The 17,459-nt window shown below is 42.5% G+C and overlaps 1 protein-coding gene across 2 annotated transcripts in view; it reads right to left on the minus strand.

Moving 5' to 3' along the window:
• Positions 1-17,459, minus strand: part of EPHA6 (EPH receptor A6) — a 1,434,803-nt gene that overhangs the window by 705,746 nt on the left and 711,598 nt on the right. For both annotated transcript variants that reach the window (XM_073668175.1, XM_073668176.1), the window contains exon 5: positions 9,058-9,393. In XM_073668175.1, the coding sequence (XP_073524276.1) occupies positions 9,058-9,393 (336 nt within the window). The remainder of the gene's footprint in view (positions 1-9,057; positions 9,394-17,459) is intronic.

Consider the following 17,459-nt stretch of genomic DNA (forward strand, 5'->3'; position numbering starts at 1 on the left):
TGAAAGAAGCACTCAGCAGTACAGGAAGAAACCGAGACTGGAAATGTTAGAGAGCATCCTGAAAGATGAAGTCGATGCTGCAAAAAAGCTTCTGTCAAAGAACAAAGCGCCTGGATGTGACAATATTCCAATAGAGCTAATAAAGTGCTCTGAAGTGTGGTTGATGTCATCACATGCCGGTGTCAACAGATATAGACAATTGGTAAATGGCCAAAGGACTGAACAAAATCAGTGTTTATTCCTATTCCGAAGAAAGGAGAAGGTACTGACTCTGGAATCTAACAGACTATTGCACTCATACATTATGCCAGAAAAACGCTACTGAAGAATCTGTAAAGAAGGTTACAGTCTTATTTTCACAAAGACCTGCCAGAGGAACATGCAAGATTCAGAAAAGGCAGAGGAACAAGATACTGTATGTGATTGCTAACATTAGATGCAAAATGATAAAGGCCAAAGAATACAACAAGGAGATCTAATTTTACTTCAACTACTAAATTAAAGGCTTCGACTGTGTTTATCATCAGAAACTTTGGAAAACCATGAAGGGTGTGCTGAACCATCTGATAAGCTTCATTAGGAACCTTTACATTGACCAAGAGGTCAACAGTCTGAATGGAACATGACGACACTGCATGGTTCAAAGTAGAGCAAGGCGTCAGACAGGGCAGTATCCTGTCACAATTTCTCTTCTATTTATATGCAAAAGCTTTTTTCAGGAAAGCTGGACTTGAAAAAGAAGAATGAATCAATATGCTGGACGAATTATCAACAATCTTAAATACGCAGACGATACAATATTGATAGCAACAAGTGTAGATGGAATGAAGGACTTATTAAAGTGTGAAGATGGAAAGCTTGCACATGGGACTGCTAGTCAACACAAAGAAGACAAAGATATTGGCTACTGCCAGGTAAGACCAAAACACATTTGAGATGGACGGCGACCTGGAAATGATCATTCAAGATGTGGCGATGACACTGGTGTAGAACGAGTACCGAGGGGGTCTCTCACAGAGCATAGCGGACCGAGGACAAAGGATACTAGAGTCAATTTGTTGGGATAACACCTTTTTACTAAAGACTGGAACTGGGTTGCCCCGGCAATGCAAATAAGGAACAAAAAATCTCACACACCCCTAGCTCAATATAGCTAGGGCCCTTGAGCTACACAACCGGCAGGCCCAGGATGTACTAACAACAGAACTATAATTTGCCTACCCAGTGGTTCCGCCTAATGCAGTATCCGAGTGTTACCCAGAGGAATGATGTAAACGGATGGGTGCACAAGGCGGCCCATACAGTGGTGTAAGCGCAAGAGTTAACAAATTTAACCAATCTCTATGTTTACAATACAGTTATACTAACTATACACCATCTCACCACAGGGGGGAGTCTCTAACTAAGATTCACCAAGACCTGCCTACAACCAATGTCTTTGAGAACTGGTGCTTGGCACCAAAATATTCCTGCTATTTGCATGTACCAACAGAATCCTGTGGTGATATCTGACCTCAGATCTTACTGGCCGGTAACTGCTCTCTGATGAAGCTGGAGTCTGAGGAGAGGGTCCTGCACTTGTCACAGGAGCGCAGTTTCAGTCTGTAAGGCTAGCAGAGGGTCCTTCATGTCTCTCAGAGGCCCGGGAAAGGAATCCAGCTCTGCATCCAATAACTGTTGTCCCTTCAAGGTAGCTCCTTCTCTCTGGCCAGAGTCACAGGAAAAGCTTCTCCTTCAGGCAAAGCTCTATCACGATCTCTGCATGTTGCACACACCAAGCTCTTGGAGTGCAGCTCCACCATCTCTCTCCTCTTTTCTCTAGCTCCTCTTTTTGCTGACTCACACCAATAAGGTCACCAAAAAGTTCCTTTCTTTTAGAGGCAACAGGGACCTCTGGTGGCTGGAGGCTGATAAAGCAGCAATGTCCACACAGCTCACTCTTACACTAGTAGCCAATAGGAGAATAGCTATGGGAAAATCAACAATGAAGTAATTGGACAAGGTCCTCCAATTGAGGAACAAGGCTTAGAAGAAGACCAGCTATTCAATGGCTTGATACTATAAAGATAACAGCGGAGAAGATCCTGGTGGACCTATCTAGGCTTGCACAAGATCAATCTTCCTACAGATCATTTATCCATCAAGTGTCCATGGCTCGAGATTGTGCCGAAGGCCGTTAAGAAAAAGAAGACTTTGATATTTGCCTGAAACAGTCAGTTTACAATATACAATATAGTTCCATGTCATGTTGGAACATAATTCACATAATGTCGTGTTTTAAACTACCAGATATAGTCTTTTATAATATCTATAGAGCACAAGACAAAACATGTCATTTTATAAGGAACATAAGAGACAGTGGTTTCCAGACACATTTAAGAGCTAATTGTGTGCTGGTGGAGCGATAAATTGGTTACCGGTAAAGCCTGGGAGTTCAATAAGGGGAAAAGATCTGAGTAGTGAGGACGCCTGCACATTTTTGGATTTACTCGATTTAAGTGGTGTTTAGAACAAGACAAGTGATTGTAGTAGTCTTTAGAATATACCTGTCTAGTTGTGAACACTATTTCCATCAAGTAAATGCGTACATGGGCAGGCACCCTGACTACTCAGACCTTTTCCATTCATTGATCTCTCTTATTACTGCCGGCGGATTTCTCTGCTGGGCTTAATGAGGAGGAGCGGTCCCCACTTACCTAGAACTTACTATAGTACATATGAATAACCTATGTCTTCTTTTATTTGCAGCGAGCCTACTATGTTAGTGGAGCACCGCTCTGTTATTTGGATACGCCGTCATCGGAATGGGAGTGTCTACCTGCAGCCATGATATTGATCTGTGGGTGGATGCCATTTTGGACATATGTGTGCAGGTGGATTTGGGTGTTTGGCTGCAGGAAAAGCAGAGGCTGAATTCTCATTATCACTACTCGGTTTTGGGCAGGTGTGTCATACAGGGGGATCTAGGTGGTCAGTGCTTTTTTGGATGACATATGGTTTTGCAGTGAATTCTGGATGTGGTGTCAGTTGGGGAACGGGAGGTCAGTTTTGGAGCACTTGCTGTGTATGGCCCTGACTGCTTATGGCTCCTGGCCCTTCTTGTGACCAGAGAGCTACTGAGAGTTTGAAACTTTTTGTTTTCTCCCTGCAACTTGGCATCCAGTTGGATGACCAGTTATGCTTAAAGTTGTGTTTGCATGCAGATTGATGCTTTGACTGGTGCCCACTATTTCAGTTCTGCTGCCCAGTCAATTAGTCACCTGGTCCTGCAGCCAATCAGTGGTCTCAGATTCCAGATGAATGAATGTTGTAGCGCCGGCGTCCCTGCCCTCTGCTAGGCAGGGACGCTGTTCCCCTCACCTCTCTGCTCCGTGCCCGGCGTCCTCCTCCCGCTCTGCTGGCAGCGCGCGCTCCTTCCCGGCCACTGTGCTTAGGGCGCGCGCGCTCTCCCTCCCTCTTAAAGGGGCCGCGCGCGCCGTCCTAAGGAGTCCCCGGCCAATGGCCGGAGGACTTCACCATATATAAGGCACCTCCTCCAAAATGGAGGTGCCCGAGCAATGTTGTTGCACTGTTCACTACTCTGCTTCAGCCCTCAGGTCCCGTTGCCAGTTACCTGCCAGATACCTGCCAGATTCCTGCCAGCTTGCTGTCTTATTCCTGCCTGATTATCTGCTACCTGCCTGCTAGTCTGAGGTCTGACGGTCTGCCTTACTACTCCTGTCAGTCTGTCTAAGGACCAGCCTGTCCGCTCACCTGGGAGCGCACTTCAGCCACCTGCCTGCTTGCCTGAGGTCCGACGGTCTGCCTTCCAACTCCTGTCAGTCTGTCTATGGACCAGCTTGCCTGCTCACCTGGGAGCACACATCTGCTACCTGCCTGCTAGCCTACCTGGAGGCTCCGCCGTCACGTGCTGTGACCACCTGCCTGTCCAGTGACTCCTGCCCGCTCACCTGGGAGCGCTCATCTGCTGCCTGTCTGCTAGCCTACCTGGAGGCTCTGCCGTCACGTGCTGTGACCACCCGCCTGTCCAGAGACTTCTGCCCGCTCACCTGGGAGCGCTCATCTGCCGCCTGTCTGTTGGTCTTCCTGGAGGCTCCGCCGTCACATGCTGTGACCACCCGTTCATCCAGAGACTCTCGCCTGCTCACCTGGGAGCTCACGTCTATCATCAGCCGCCACAGGTCGTACCAACCCTTTACCCAGAGACTGCCCGTTCATCCAGAGACTGCCCCGGTCACTTGCCGTGACCATCTGCCCGTTCATTCAGAGACTGCCCCGGTCACTTGCCGTGACCATCTGCCCGTTCATCCAGAGACTGCCCCGGTCACTTGCCGTGACCTCCAGCCCGTTCACTCAGAGACTGTCCCGGTCACCTGCTGTGACTTCCTGCCCGTCTTCCCTGGTCGCCACCCGCTCCCTTACAAGGACCGCCCCCTTGTATAGTAGCTCAGAGGTTCCGCCTCCCAGACCCGTTACAGTTTGCTCGGGCCATGGAACCCGGTGGCACCCAAGCTCCCTCGCTCTCGGACCTGTGTCATGAAATGTCCCGTCAAAGGTCCCAACAGGAGTCCATCCTGGGTCACCTGCGGAATGTCAATACTCGCCTGGACACTCTGACTGCTCCACCAGCAACCTCCGCCAGTGCCATGTCTCGCAATCCGGCAGCTCCGCTGCCCACTAATACCATGGTATCCTACCCCGGACCCCGGCTTTCTGCACCTCCTCGCTTCGGAGGCGACTCCGCCCAGGCTCGGGGCTTCATAAATCAGTGCACCCTGCACTCTGAACTATTGTCCCACCAGTTTAACTCCGACCGAGCCAAAATTGCATTCATCATGTCCCATCTCACCGGGGAGGCCCTGGCCTGGCTAAATCCTCTATGGGAGAGAGGAGACCCCCTGGTGTCCAACTTGCCTGCTTTTCTCACGGCTTTCCGGAAAGTCTTCGACGAACCCGGACGGAAGACCTCATCCGCATCATCACTGCTATGCCTCCGTCAGGGAAGTCTCACCGTGGGCCAATATGCCATACGGTTCCGTACCCTTGCCTCGGAGCTGGCCTGGGATTACAACGCTCTGGTATCCGTCTTCTGGGAGGGTCTGTCCGGCCGTATTAAAGATGAACTCGCACTAAAAGTCCGGCTACCGGGAGGAGGTGAAATTTCTTCCTCTCGGCAGCCTCGGGCTTTCAGTCATAGAGATGTGGTTGGAACAGTTTCAGTCACCGCTCAATGTCCAATGTTCGGTGGCCGGAGTGGAGTTTTGTGAAATTTTGCAACTTTTTTAAAAAGTTGCAATTTATGAATCAAGTGAAAACTAATTTCTAGACTCTACCCAAAAAAATAGCTAAAAAAAAACCAGGCGAGCACATCTAAATCGACTTCAAAATAGGCACAAAAAGAATAATAAATTCAACGCAAATGAAAAAAGACAAAAAACTATACAAAAAAACAAGCACAAAAGCAATGATGAATTGGAGGCCTAGAACGTAAAGCAGACTTTCAAAATGTCAATTTGAAAATTTTGAAAATTTGAAAAAAAAATTGAAAATTTGCAAAAGAATTAAATCCTCGAAATTTTTTTTAGAAATGTGAATTTTCATCCAGATAAATCTATAGATTTTTGTAGGTTATTTAATACTTTTGCAAGGCGCTATGTGAGGAGGTACTGCAGCATCTATACTCATCACAATTACACCATTCTGTATTGTATAGGTGTCTATCACGTTTTCTTTGAACAGTTATTAGAAGCGCAGTCAACATATTCTCAGATGTGATCGCTTCTTATATGATGCAATTAAGATTTATTCCAATAGAGAACACTGGAAAAGACCATACATTCACAGCTGGCGCACATTGAATATTAAATAATACAGGAGGTCTAGGTACTGCAATTGCAGAAACGGATAAAGCAATCCTATGTATGTATGATACCAAGACATGTGAATAAAATAGTAAAGTATTGGGCACCAACATTATATTCTAAAGTAAATCTGTCACCAAGTTTTTGTCACCTAATTTCAGAGCAACATAATGTAGAGACAGAGACCCTGATTCCAGTGATGTGTCACTTACTGGGCTGCTTGCTGTTTTGAAATAAAAATACTATTTTATTATCAGGAAATTATCTCTAAAGGACTAGTAAACCTGTGGCCATGTAGTCCTCCATATTCATAAGCTCTGAATAACCCTACTCCCAGCACTGATTGGCAGCTCTCTGCCTATGCACAGGACACACAGAAAGCTGCCAATCAGTGGTGTGGAGGGAGTTATACAGTGCTCAGCTTTCAGAGAACAGGTAGATCAGCAGCCGATAAAACAGTGATTTTAACAAAACTACAGCAAGCAGCCCAGTAAGTGATACCTCACTGGAATCAGGGTTTCTGCTCTACATCAGATGGAGTAGAAAAAACATTGTGAAAAATTACCTATAAGGTTGTCAACTTTTGGTGAAATCATAATCAAAAATCTCAAATATATCGCCTACTCATGTTTTTTTTTTTTAAGAAGATATTTTCCGTAAAAGGATTCAGTTGTCTCCTTTCTCTTTTTTGTTCTTAAATTGAGGTTTCCCTTACAGTAATTTCACTGTCCCTTCTGGATAATTGACCTATCATTAGTACAAATTGGCAATGCTCCGGCTCACAGGGCTCCTACTCAAGTGCAGCTATTTGGGAAGGAATGACTTAGCATTATTACTGCTGCCCATTGTTTAGCTAATTACTTGTGGCAACCAACAGTGCACCATCACCGCGCACACTCTGCAGTACTGTGCACTTATAGTCAGCGCTGTATGCAGATATCTACACACAAATATGACTAAAGACCCATTTATTCATGACAATAAATAAGAACATAAATTTGTTAGAGTGCTCATTCGTACATTATCCAGTTGTGTACATGTAAGGATATGGACATGCTGCCCACATTTCCCTCTGAAGAAACAAGTTTTATTGTCATTGTTATAAAATGTTATGTGACGTAATGTAAATTGTGTTAAGCGTTAATGATGTGCGTTAGGTATGTTAGTAACCTTGGTAATATGTGTAGTTTGATCATAGAAACAGTTAGGGTTAATGTTTGGGACTAGCCCAGAGTGGGAGGGGGTTATTTACCAACATGTCGGCAACCACGACAAACATGCAGAATACTAGTTTATCAGATGATTGGATCATTCAAACCAGCATTAAAATCTTTGTTCTCGCCAGCACATTGTCCAGTATACAAAGAATTTGTGCTGGTGATAACAGTGATATTCTATGCACACACATTAAATAACTTGTCTTCTGGTTTTTGTTGCAGTTTTTAGAGTGAAATTCTTCAAAATAGCGTGTTTCCTGAATTTCGCACAAAATAAAAAAATATTCTTTTTTTTTTCTTTATTTGACATATATTGTGACTTTTTAACTCACACACCCAAATCTCAACTTGGAAGCCCCGATGGAGCCACTGAGCATAATGGCCAACGCTATGTGAACCCAGTCTAAAATATGTGGAAAAGCCTTATTGACCTAAAAATCAGAAAACTAACGAAACAACAAAAGACAACTTTTAAAATGGCTCAAAAAGTTTGATGAATTTGCCGCAAAAAGTTCCTAATTGAGAGGCATTCACGCCAAATAACTGGTGAAAATTCAATGATAAATCAGGTCCTAAGTGTAAAACAACCCTATATTTACAATAATAATTTCCTAAGTTTCATTTATTTGACTCTTCATCTTATACTGTAAAATTATCATATGTAATTATTAATTATTTCACAATTTCAGATATGACCCCTGGACCTTTTCAAAAGAACGGCACTTTTACATGGCCCTATTATTATGGTCTTCAGAAATGAAAGGTGGATAAAACAAGAAATATTTCCATGGATGACATGGGTATGTGCTTTGGGGGACTAGGGGTTTGTTGACCGCCATCTACACTATAAAAGTGGCACCAAATATGTCAAGACATTTTAGGGAACAATTGTTTGCTTTATTTCCACAGGACTCATTTCATCCACAAAAATTTACACTTGGCAAATAAGTTCTACTGTCTTTTACAGACTGGAGGATTTGTTCTGTAAATCAATTCTAACAACCCTAGGGTTAGACATAAATTTAGCGGGGTTGTCCACTACTTTTACATTGATGCCCTATCCGTTGGATAGGGCATCAATGTAAAAGTAGTGGACAACCCCTTTAAATTTATGTGCCAGCCGGAAGTGCTCACCTGCGGGGCTCCGCCGTCAAGTGGTAGTGGCCACCGCGGTGTACGGCAAATCCACCGGCACCGATAACAGCTGATCGGTGGGGGTGCCGCGTGCGGGACCCCGGCCGATCATACATTGATGCCCTATGCTATGGATAGGGCATCAATGTAAAAGTAGTTGACAACTTCTTTAATACAGTCTATATATTTCTATTTAATAGCTCCTTTGTATATGATTGCATTGTATTTTTAATTAAATACCTAGTTTTGAAAGAAAGAAAGAAAATCTAGATATACATGAGATGCACATAAAAGAGTTTTCCCACTTAAAAAAAGTAAGGTAGACTATATGGGGGCAACATGTTCTGTGATTTAGATTTTTATGCCATAGATTAACATTTTAGTGAATGTTCTTTCTAATGCATTCCTCCATTGAGTCTTCCAAAGACCAGCCGAGCGCAATGCTCAACTATCTCCGTAAGTCTCATTAAGAATGAATGGAGCGGGGTGCGAATGATCGATCATCACGCCATTCACACAAGGTTCATCCGATTCCCGGTTCTCAGGATCGGTGGGATCCAGTTGTCAGACCCCCAGCAATTGGGAGGTTATCAAATGGATAGGGGATAGCTAGTAAACTTGAGAAGATACCTTTAACTACAAAAACAGAAGGACAGCAATGGAGGAAAATAAGTGATCAATCAAACAGGGCATTAATAAATTATGCATAATATATATTGAGAGGTCTGAGGTCTTAAATATCAGTAGTCTTAATATAAATATAAATTGCCATAGTCAAAAATAATTCTTACACTACATTTTACTTTCAATTCAAGGCATTTTTCCCCCAAAAAAGTCAAACCTACCTTCTTGATCAGTCGTGATGGTGATGGAGGTATATTGCCTGGGAGATAAGCTGAGTTCCGACACTCCATTGATGGCCTCAATATCAAAAGTATAGTTGACGTGAGATAAAAAGTCCAGGATGGTGACCGAGGAGTTAACCAATCCTGAATGTCGAGGTACAAATCGAATTCCCCCACCACAAAGTTCACATTGGCTGGGGTCTGACCCGCATTTCTTGCAAATAACATTGTAGATGAGGTCCTTCCTGCCACCGGTGTCAAACGGTGGACTCCACTCCAGATACAGGGCTGTTTCATTCAAGTTAAAATTGACATTTCTTGGAGCTGAAGGTGGTTCTGTAGGCCAAAAATAAACAAAAGAGAATGTAACAAATTAATACAATCTGGGTGACATCCCACCTTCAAGCTCTTTTGTTTCGGGCACATACTTTGATTTCCCAGTAGTAGTCTATGAAGCAATCATTCCTCCAATAATCAAGTCTTAGTTAGTAATCAGCCCCCTACAGGGACATCGCAACCACTGCCAAGAGCACTTACTTCAGACCCTTATGAAATTGCATTTAGCTCAAGAAATCTAATGATTTAATTTAAAATGTGTTAAAAATTCATGTCTCTTTTTAACATCTCATCTATTTTGCAAGTGTAAGCTAGCCAAGGCAAGCAACACAAATAAAGCCAATACTACAGAGATAGAGCATCAAAGCCTCCGTGCAACAGGTGCTTCCTTCTTACAGTAAACAGCAATCAAAGAAATGAAGCTCGAATCGAATCCCGCTTATGCCAAAAAACGATATTACTGATGCAGCGCAGTATATAAGAGCAGTCACGTCTCAAAGATGAAATCCCACACTGACAATTTCTACTATGTATACATCGTCTTTATAAAGTATTAAATGCCCCTAAGACGATGGTTAATTTTGGGGAAAAAGATTTATTTTCAGGAAAATGATCGCTATCCTAAAATATTTACTACATAGGAATGGTTTAATTAAATTTATAGTTTTATTATATATCTTGTAGGATTTGTTTTGGAGTGGTCAATTTCTCCCAAATGAATAGCATCTGCTAACCTACTGAGTGAGCTGAGCCTGGGCAGAGTATGGAAGGGTCCAATCAGGGCCGGCGCGTCACCACCTGGCAAATGCCGGGGCCCTGAGCAAGTCACGGGGCCCACTCGCCTTTGGGGACACCGGCATGCTATTGGCCCGTGAATCAGGGGAGCCCGGTGACAGCGCTCACGAGTGGCCCCCCGCTTGCTTAGGGCCCCGGCACTTGCAATACTTACCTCTCTCGGTTTCACCGCAGCTCCAGTGATGATGCCACTACCGCGTGCCCTCTGTGCTGAGCAGTCACGGTGCAGAGCACGGGGAGATGCTGAGGAGACCAGAGCAGCGGCAGCGGGGAACGAGGAGAGGCAAGTTTTTTTTTTTTATGTATGGAGCAATATATGTGGCCCATACTGTATGCAGTATACACCGCATGCAGAATTATTAGGCAAATGAGTATTTTGATCACATGATACTTTTTATACATGTTGTCCTACTCCAAGCTGCATAGGCTTGAGAGCCAACTACCAATTAAGTAAATCTGGTGATGTGCATCTCTGTAATGAGGAGGGGTGTTAACTAATGACATCAACACCCTATATAAGGTTTGCTTAATTATTAGGCAACTTCCTTTCCTTTGGCAAAATGGGTCAGAAGAGAGATTTGACGGCTCTGAAAAGTCCAAAATTGTGAGATGTCTTGCAGAGGAATGCAGCAGTCTTGAAATTTCCAAACTTTTGAAGCGTGATCACCGAACAATCATGCGTTTCATGGCAAATAGCCAACAGGGTCGCAAGAAGCGTGTTGACCAAAAAAGGCGCAAAATAACTGCCCATGAATTGAGGAAAATCAAGCATGAAGCTGTCAAGATGCCATTCGCCACCAGTTTTGCCATATTTCAGAGCTGCAACGTTACTGGAGTATCAAAAAGCACAAGGTGTGCAATACTCAGGGACATGGCCAAGGTAAGGAAGGCTGAAAAAGACCACCTTTGAACAAGAAACAAAAGATAAAATGTCAAGAATGGGTCAAGAAATATCTTAAGACTGATTTTTCAAAGGTTTTATGGACTGATGAAATGAGCGTGACTCTTGATGGGCCAGATGGATGGGCTAGAGGCTGGATCAGTAAAGGGCAGAGAGCTCCACTTCGACTCAGACGCCAGCAAGGTGGAGGTGGGGTACTGGTATGGGCTGGTATCATCAAAGATGAACTTCTGGGACCTTTTCGTGTTGAGGATGGAGTGAAGCTCAACTACCAGACCTACTGCCAGTTTCTGGAAGACAATTTCTTCAAGCAGTGGTACAGGAAGAAGTCGGTATCATTAAAAAAAAACATGATTTTCATGAAGGACAATGCTCCATCACATGCATCCAACTACTCCACAGCGTGGCTGGCCAGTAAAGGTCTAAAAGAAGAAAAAATAATGACATGGCGCCCTTGATCACCTGATCTGAACCCCATAGAGAACCTGTGGTCCATCATAAAATGTGAGATCTACAGGGAGGGAAAACAGTACACCTCTCGGAACAGTGTCTGGGAGGCTTTGGTGGCTGCTGCACGCAATGTTGATCGAAAACAGATCAAGCAACTGACAGAATCTATGGATGGAAGACTGTTGAGTGTCATCATAAAGAAAGGTGGCTATATTGATCACTAATTTTTTTGTTTTTTGTTTTTGCATGTCAGAAATGTTTATTTCTAAATTTTATGCACTGATATTGGTTTACCTGGTGAAAATAAACAAGTGAGATGGGATTATATTTGTTTTTTATTAAGTTGCCTAATAATTCTGCACAGTAATAGTTACCTGCACAAACAGATATCCTCCTAATATAGCCAAATCTAAAAAAAAAACCACTCCAACTTCCAAAAATATTAAGCTTGAATATTTATGAGTCTTTTGGGTTGATTGAGAACATAGTTGTTGATCAATAATAAAAATAATCCTCTAAAATACAACTTGCCTAATAATTCTGCACACAGTGTAGACATCGGTCATGTAATGTAAGAAGTAGGTAAAATATTCAGCCTTGTACTATATATATATTTCTCTGCGGTATCTGTGCATCATGAATCGTGGTATGTGTTAAAGGGGCCCACTGAGACTCTTCGCCCGGGGCCCACAAAGACCTGGAACTGGCCCTGGGTCCAATGTCCATGATAGAAGTCTGTGCTCTGGAGATCAATGTGGTCATCTGTGTTCTCCTAAATGTTACCCACTCTCCTGCTTCGTAGCTGAACACCATTGCTGTTCCAGAGGGGTCATCTTTTTTCATGCTTTCATAGTCAACACTGAGTTAAGATGGACAACTGGTGCCAAAAAAATAATGTTGGGTTTTAGTGGCCTTTTTAAAGGAGATTTTAGTTTTAGCATGTGACCTACTGATTAAGGTACAATTCTCTCCTGGCTCCTGATCCTGCTGTCATTTACTACTGATTCCAGATTTGGAGCATGACCATTTGCCTGACTAAATACCAGTCTTAACTTTTAATTTGTTTCCCAGTTCTTGTCCTGCTCCTGGTTTTTAATTTTGGCTTCATTCCGAACCAACCCACTGCTTCATCAGGACTACCGCCACCAATCTATGACTATTCTGGGGACGGTGACCTGAGGATTCTTCTACAGCAAATTCCACACCACATTCTATTGTTTATAGGAAAAAACTAGAGTATATTGTCATATTTAGAGTATAAAACAAATAGAAGTCTTAGGTTTTTTATTTACTTTTAGAGACAAGTTTTTTGTTTTATACTCTAAATACAGCAATTTTTGTACATCTTTAGGGTCGTCCTTTTTTTTGTTTAAAAATAATTTTTTATAATTGGGTTTCATTGTCGGCTGCTGAATGAGTTAACTGAGAATCTGTCATTAACCTCAATCCAATGGGAGAGTTTCAAGTGCATTTGTCTGTTATGTTAGCTCCTCTCAGACCACATTAAGATTCAACGTGCAGGGAAACATTCAGACTATAAAAGCCAAATGGTGCTACATTTTTTTTATAACATTGAATTGCAAAAATGATTTTAGCCCCAAACACATAAGTAAAAAAAAAGTACAATAGGTAAAAATATATATATAATCCCAGAGATGGACAAGTCCTTAAATTTACATTCTAGGGAAATCCTGAAGTTTCTTCTTCCTATGATCCTTTAGCTAACATCAGCATTTGCCAGTCTATTAAAATGATTGCAGTACACTTATTTGTTCCTAAAGCCTCAATATTTCAGCAGATGCCGCCACTCGCTGTTATTATGTACACCCATGTACTGTAATAACTCTTTTTCAATTCCATTCATGCACAGAACAATTCAAGGTGATAAAGGAGCCTTGTCATGTCAACGCTTCGATTCCAGACTACTAAGTGATAATCAAGGGGATCTGCATCCAAAGTATTCAAGTGAGAAGTGCGGCACACACCGTGTGGTCTTCACTGCAGCTTCTAATACTATAATAGAGATATTACAGATATTAAAATGTATTTACCATTATTTGTTCACAGTTTTTTGTAAAGATATGCCTCGGGATGTAAAGACGTGGCCGTATTATTAAGAACCTTTGTTATTTAAGAATTACGTGCTGCATCATATTATTATAGCTGTGTTCCTTTTGGTGGTGACCTCTGCCGAAATGAATGGATACCCTAAAAGGAGGAGTGTAGGTTACCAGCTGCTAATGACAATCTGCCTAAATTAAAATTTGGTAATTCGCTTGAATTTGGCAACGAAAAATTAAATGGATTATGCCTCATAATTAGTGTTGAGCGAATTTGTTCAGCATTTCAAATTCGTGTTTGGGGTTCCGGCTTGTTTGCGCCAAAAAATTGGCTCCGCCCACAAACATCCCTGATTTGCCACGCTGTCACACAGACATCTGCGTGACAGCGTGGCAAATCATGGATGTTCGTGGGCGGAGCCGATTTTTTGGCACGAACAAGCCGGAACCCCAAACACGAATTTGAAATGCTGAACAAATTCGCTCAACATTACTCATAATAAGAGATGAGTGAACCTATTGACCAGTGCTGAACTCCGAACACGGACTTCTCCTGGAAGTCCATCTTATTGTTTGGAGTGTCGGGAGAATTGAGAGAGATTGACTCTGTGGGGGTACTCTTCTTCGTTTGGCAGCCCCCTAGCCATTTTACAGCACCAAAGTTTGGGTCCCCATTGACTTCTCTGGGGTTCGGATTCAAGTTTGGGTAGAGTTCTGGTACAAAAGTTTTGGACAAAAGTTCGGTTGAACCCGACGAACCCAAACATCTCATTCCTACTCATAATGTAACATAATAAGGCACATTCAATTCAATTTTATTTTCCTTGTCCCCAGAGCATGTTAAACCTAAAATAACAAAAAAAAATCTCCTTGTGACAATCACCAGTCCAATCGCCACTTTGTCCTCCCATTCAGCTCTTTATTCTTTATTGCACACGGCGTCCACTTCCTCCATCTTTACTCTGCAACAGGGCTTCTGGTAATGATGAGTAGTACATCACTATGGTATAGTGTGGCAATAAAAGACTGACATATAAAGATTAGAGATGGGGGGGGGGATAAGCAAAGAAGTCTCTGTATAAACTTGTGACTGAGTGACCAGAGCTTCATCTTTGTAATTCTAAATTAGTTGCCTATGACTACAATATTTTTCTGCGAGTTAAAGAAGATCAGCTCTGAAGCATAAACTGCTGCCTTAAAGGGGTTGTCCACTACTAGGACAACCCCTTCTTGAACTAAGCATTTGGCCCCGATCAAATAAAAAAATCTACACTCCGCTCCCGTGCCGGCGCCGTTCCAGCAGTGTCGGCACTCGCGGTCCCAGGGCTGTTATGCGGTGGAATGACACATGGCGCCCAATCAACTCTGGAGTTACTGTCCCCACCTCCTGTCAAATGGAACATGAAGAGGAAGTCTGAGAACAGCTGCAGCCCGGACTTCCTCTTCATGTTCGATTTGTCCGAAGGTGGAGACAGTGACGCCAGCACTGATTAGGCGCTGGGCACCATGTGTCATTCCACCGCATCACAGCCCCGGGACTATGAGTCCAAACACCGCTGGAATGGCGCCGGCATGGAAGGTGAGTAAAGCTTCTTTTCATTTTATCAAGGCCAAACATTTAGTTCAAGAAGGGGTTGTCCTAGAAGTGGACAACACTTTAAAGGTCCGTTACAACTGCAAGATTATTGTGAGTGACTGTTCCAAGTAATACTCGTTTTGCTATAATCTTGCAGTCCAAACAGGCTGCTGATCACTTGGTGAACAAGAAAAACATTCGTTCTTTGGGTGAAATTATCTTTTGTTATGCACAAAAGATCATAATTCTCAGCAGCCTATCGTTCTCTTGTGTAAACAGGACTAAAAACAATGGCAGCCCAAGCGCACTGAACAATCTCTTGCAGACAGTCAGTGTGTATCGGAAGTGCAGTCTGCCTGTATAAGGCTATTAAATAAGCCGCAGATCAGCAAACAAGTATCTGACCGGCGGTAGTTTAATGCCATACATCAGCTGAGCTGGCGTTATTGCACCTTTATATAATAAAATATTACTATATAATATTTACTATCTATTATCTTACAAGTGGGTTCTATTATTTAGGCGGAGATCTACTTCAATTGTTTCACTTATACTTTATCTAATGAGACGTTGTGAAATGTAGCAACACATTTATTCTTGTTTATCAGGCACAAATCAGATGTGTGAGATAAAATAATTTTATTAATTAAATTCTAAATAATAATAATAAGTAACATTAAGGAATGCAAAATTAAAAGTGTTGATTAAATAATTATGCAGTGCACGAAACGCCAACTTAGCTCTTTATCTAGAATAATTATGTTGCAAAAACGATGAAACCAGTGAGAAAAAAAAACCATTTCCTTTTCTTTACTATGGAAATAGCCAAAATGTTAGAGTAAATATTGTTTAATTTTTTTTTCACAAATCAACAGTATAAGCAGAGATAGGAAACTTTCTAATATATGATATTAGAGAAAAATGCTTAAAAAGGAACCTGACAGCTGGGGAGAAGACGCCGGAGACTCTCCTTTCTGTCTCGTCACCGATGCTGCATTGTCCTTGGCTGCTTTTAAAGTACGTTTTTCTCTGAAACTCCGCAGTGACAAAAATACATGTCTGAAATCTGGTGGATCGGGCAGCATGTATTAGTTGTGAGGTTTCCTGTGATAGTTGGAGGCCCTATTGGAGATTTTGCATTGGGGCCCACAATCTTAAAGCTACGCCACAAGCCAAATAGGACTGGCAGTGGCTCTTTCATGTAGAAAACCGGAGCTCTCGGCCAAGCAAGCGTTTCCGTGTATGGGAGTGTCGGGAGAAATCAATGGTTCGGCAACTTTCATGCCAACAGCCATCCAATATGTATGGGGGGCTTAATCCCTTACCAACATATGATGCACAGTGACGTCATATACCAGCTCAATGAATTTGATGCGGGCTCAGAAACTGAGGTCGACAGATGGTGGCTGTTTTATCTAGCCATCATCTGCCTCTAACAGCCACATATGGAGCGGAGCTCTGTCCATGGCTGTTAACCTGTTAAATACCACTGTCAATCTGTGACAGTGGCATTACCATTACATTGTATGGGGGATGCGTTGTTCCAACAGCCCATCGATGGTAGAGTATCACAATAGCGGGGTGCTGATGGGTTCTAATGATGGCTGGGGGTCTGCTGAAGTCCTCCATGCCCATCACGACTGTGCTCCCATCAAAGCACCTGTGGCTGATGTTCATAGGAGAGTGGGATTTTTACTATACACAATATAGTAGGTCACAGATTCAGGTCCCCTAATGGGACTACAAAATACAATTTAAAGTAAAAAAAGAGTGTTTAAAAATATGAAAAAAATACAAAGGCTTAAATCACCCCATGTGGCATCACTACGTTCGTAAAGGTCCGATCTGTTAAAATATAAAATTAATTAACCCGATTGATGAACTCGGTAATGGGAAGAAAAATCTAAATGCCAGAATTGTGGGAGTTTTTTGGCCATCACAACACATGAAAAAAATGCAATCAGAAGCAGTCAAAACATCAGATCTATCCCAAAATGAAATCAATAAAAACGTCCGATCAGGGCGCAAAAAACAAGCCCTCACACAGCTCCGTCGACCAAAAAATAAAAACGTTACAGGTCTGGGAAGTTGGCGACAAGAAATTTTTTTTTTACAAATTTCCAATTTTTTTTTCACCACTTAAATAAAAAAAATGTAAATTTGGTATCGTCGTAACTGTACTGATCTGGAGAATCATATTGTCTGGTTATTTTTCCTGTATAATGAACTCTGTAAAAACAACTCCCCCCCCCCCCCCCCCCAAAAAAAAAATTGTTGAATTGCA

Source organism: Phyllobates terribilis, unplaced genomic scaffold (genome assembly GCF_046119375.1).
Source record: "Phyllobates terribilis strain yellow unplaced genomic scaffold, ASM4611937v1 Scaffold_2__4_contigs__length_985480577, whole genome shotgun sequence".
NCBI classification, from domain to species: Eukaryota; Metazoa; Chordata; class Amphibia; order Anura; family Dendrobatidae; genus Phyllobates; species Phyllobates terribilis.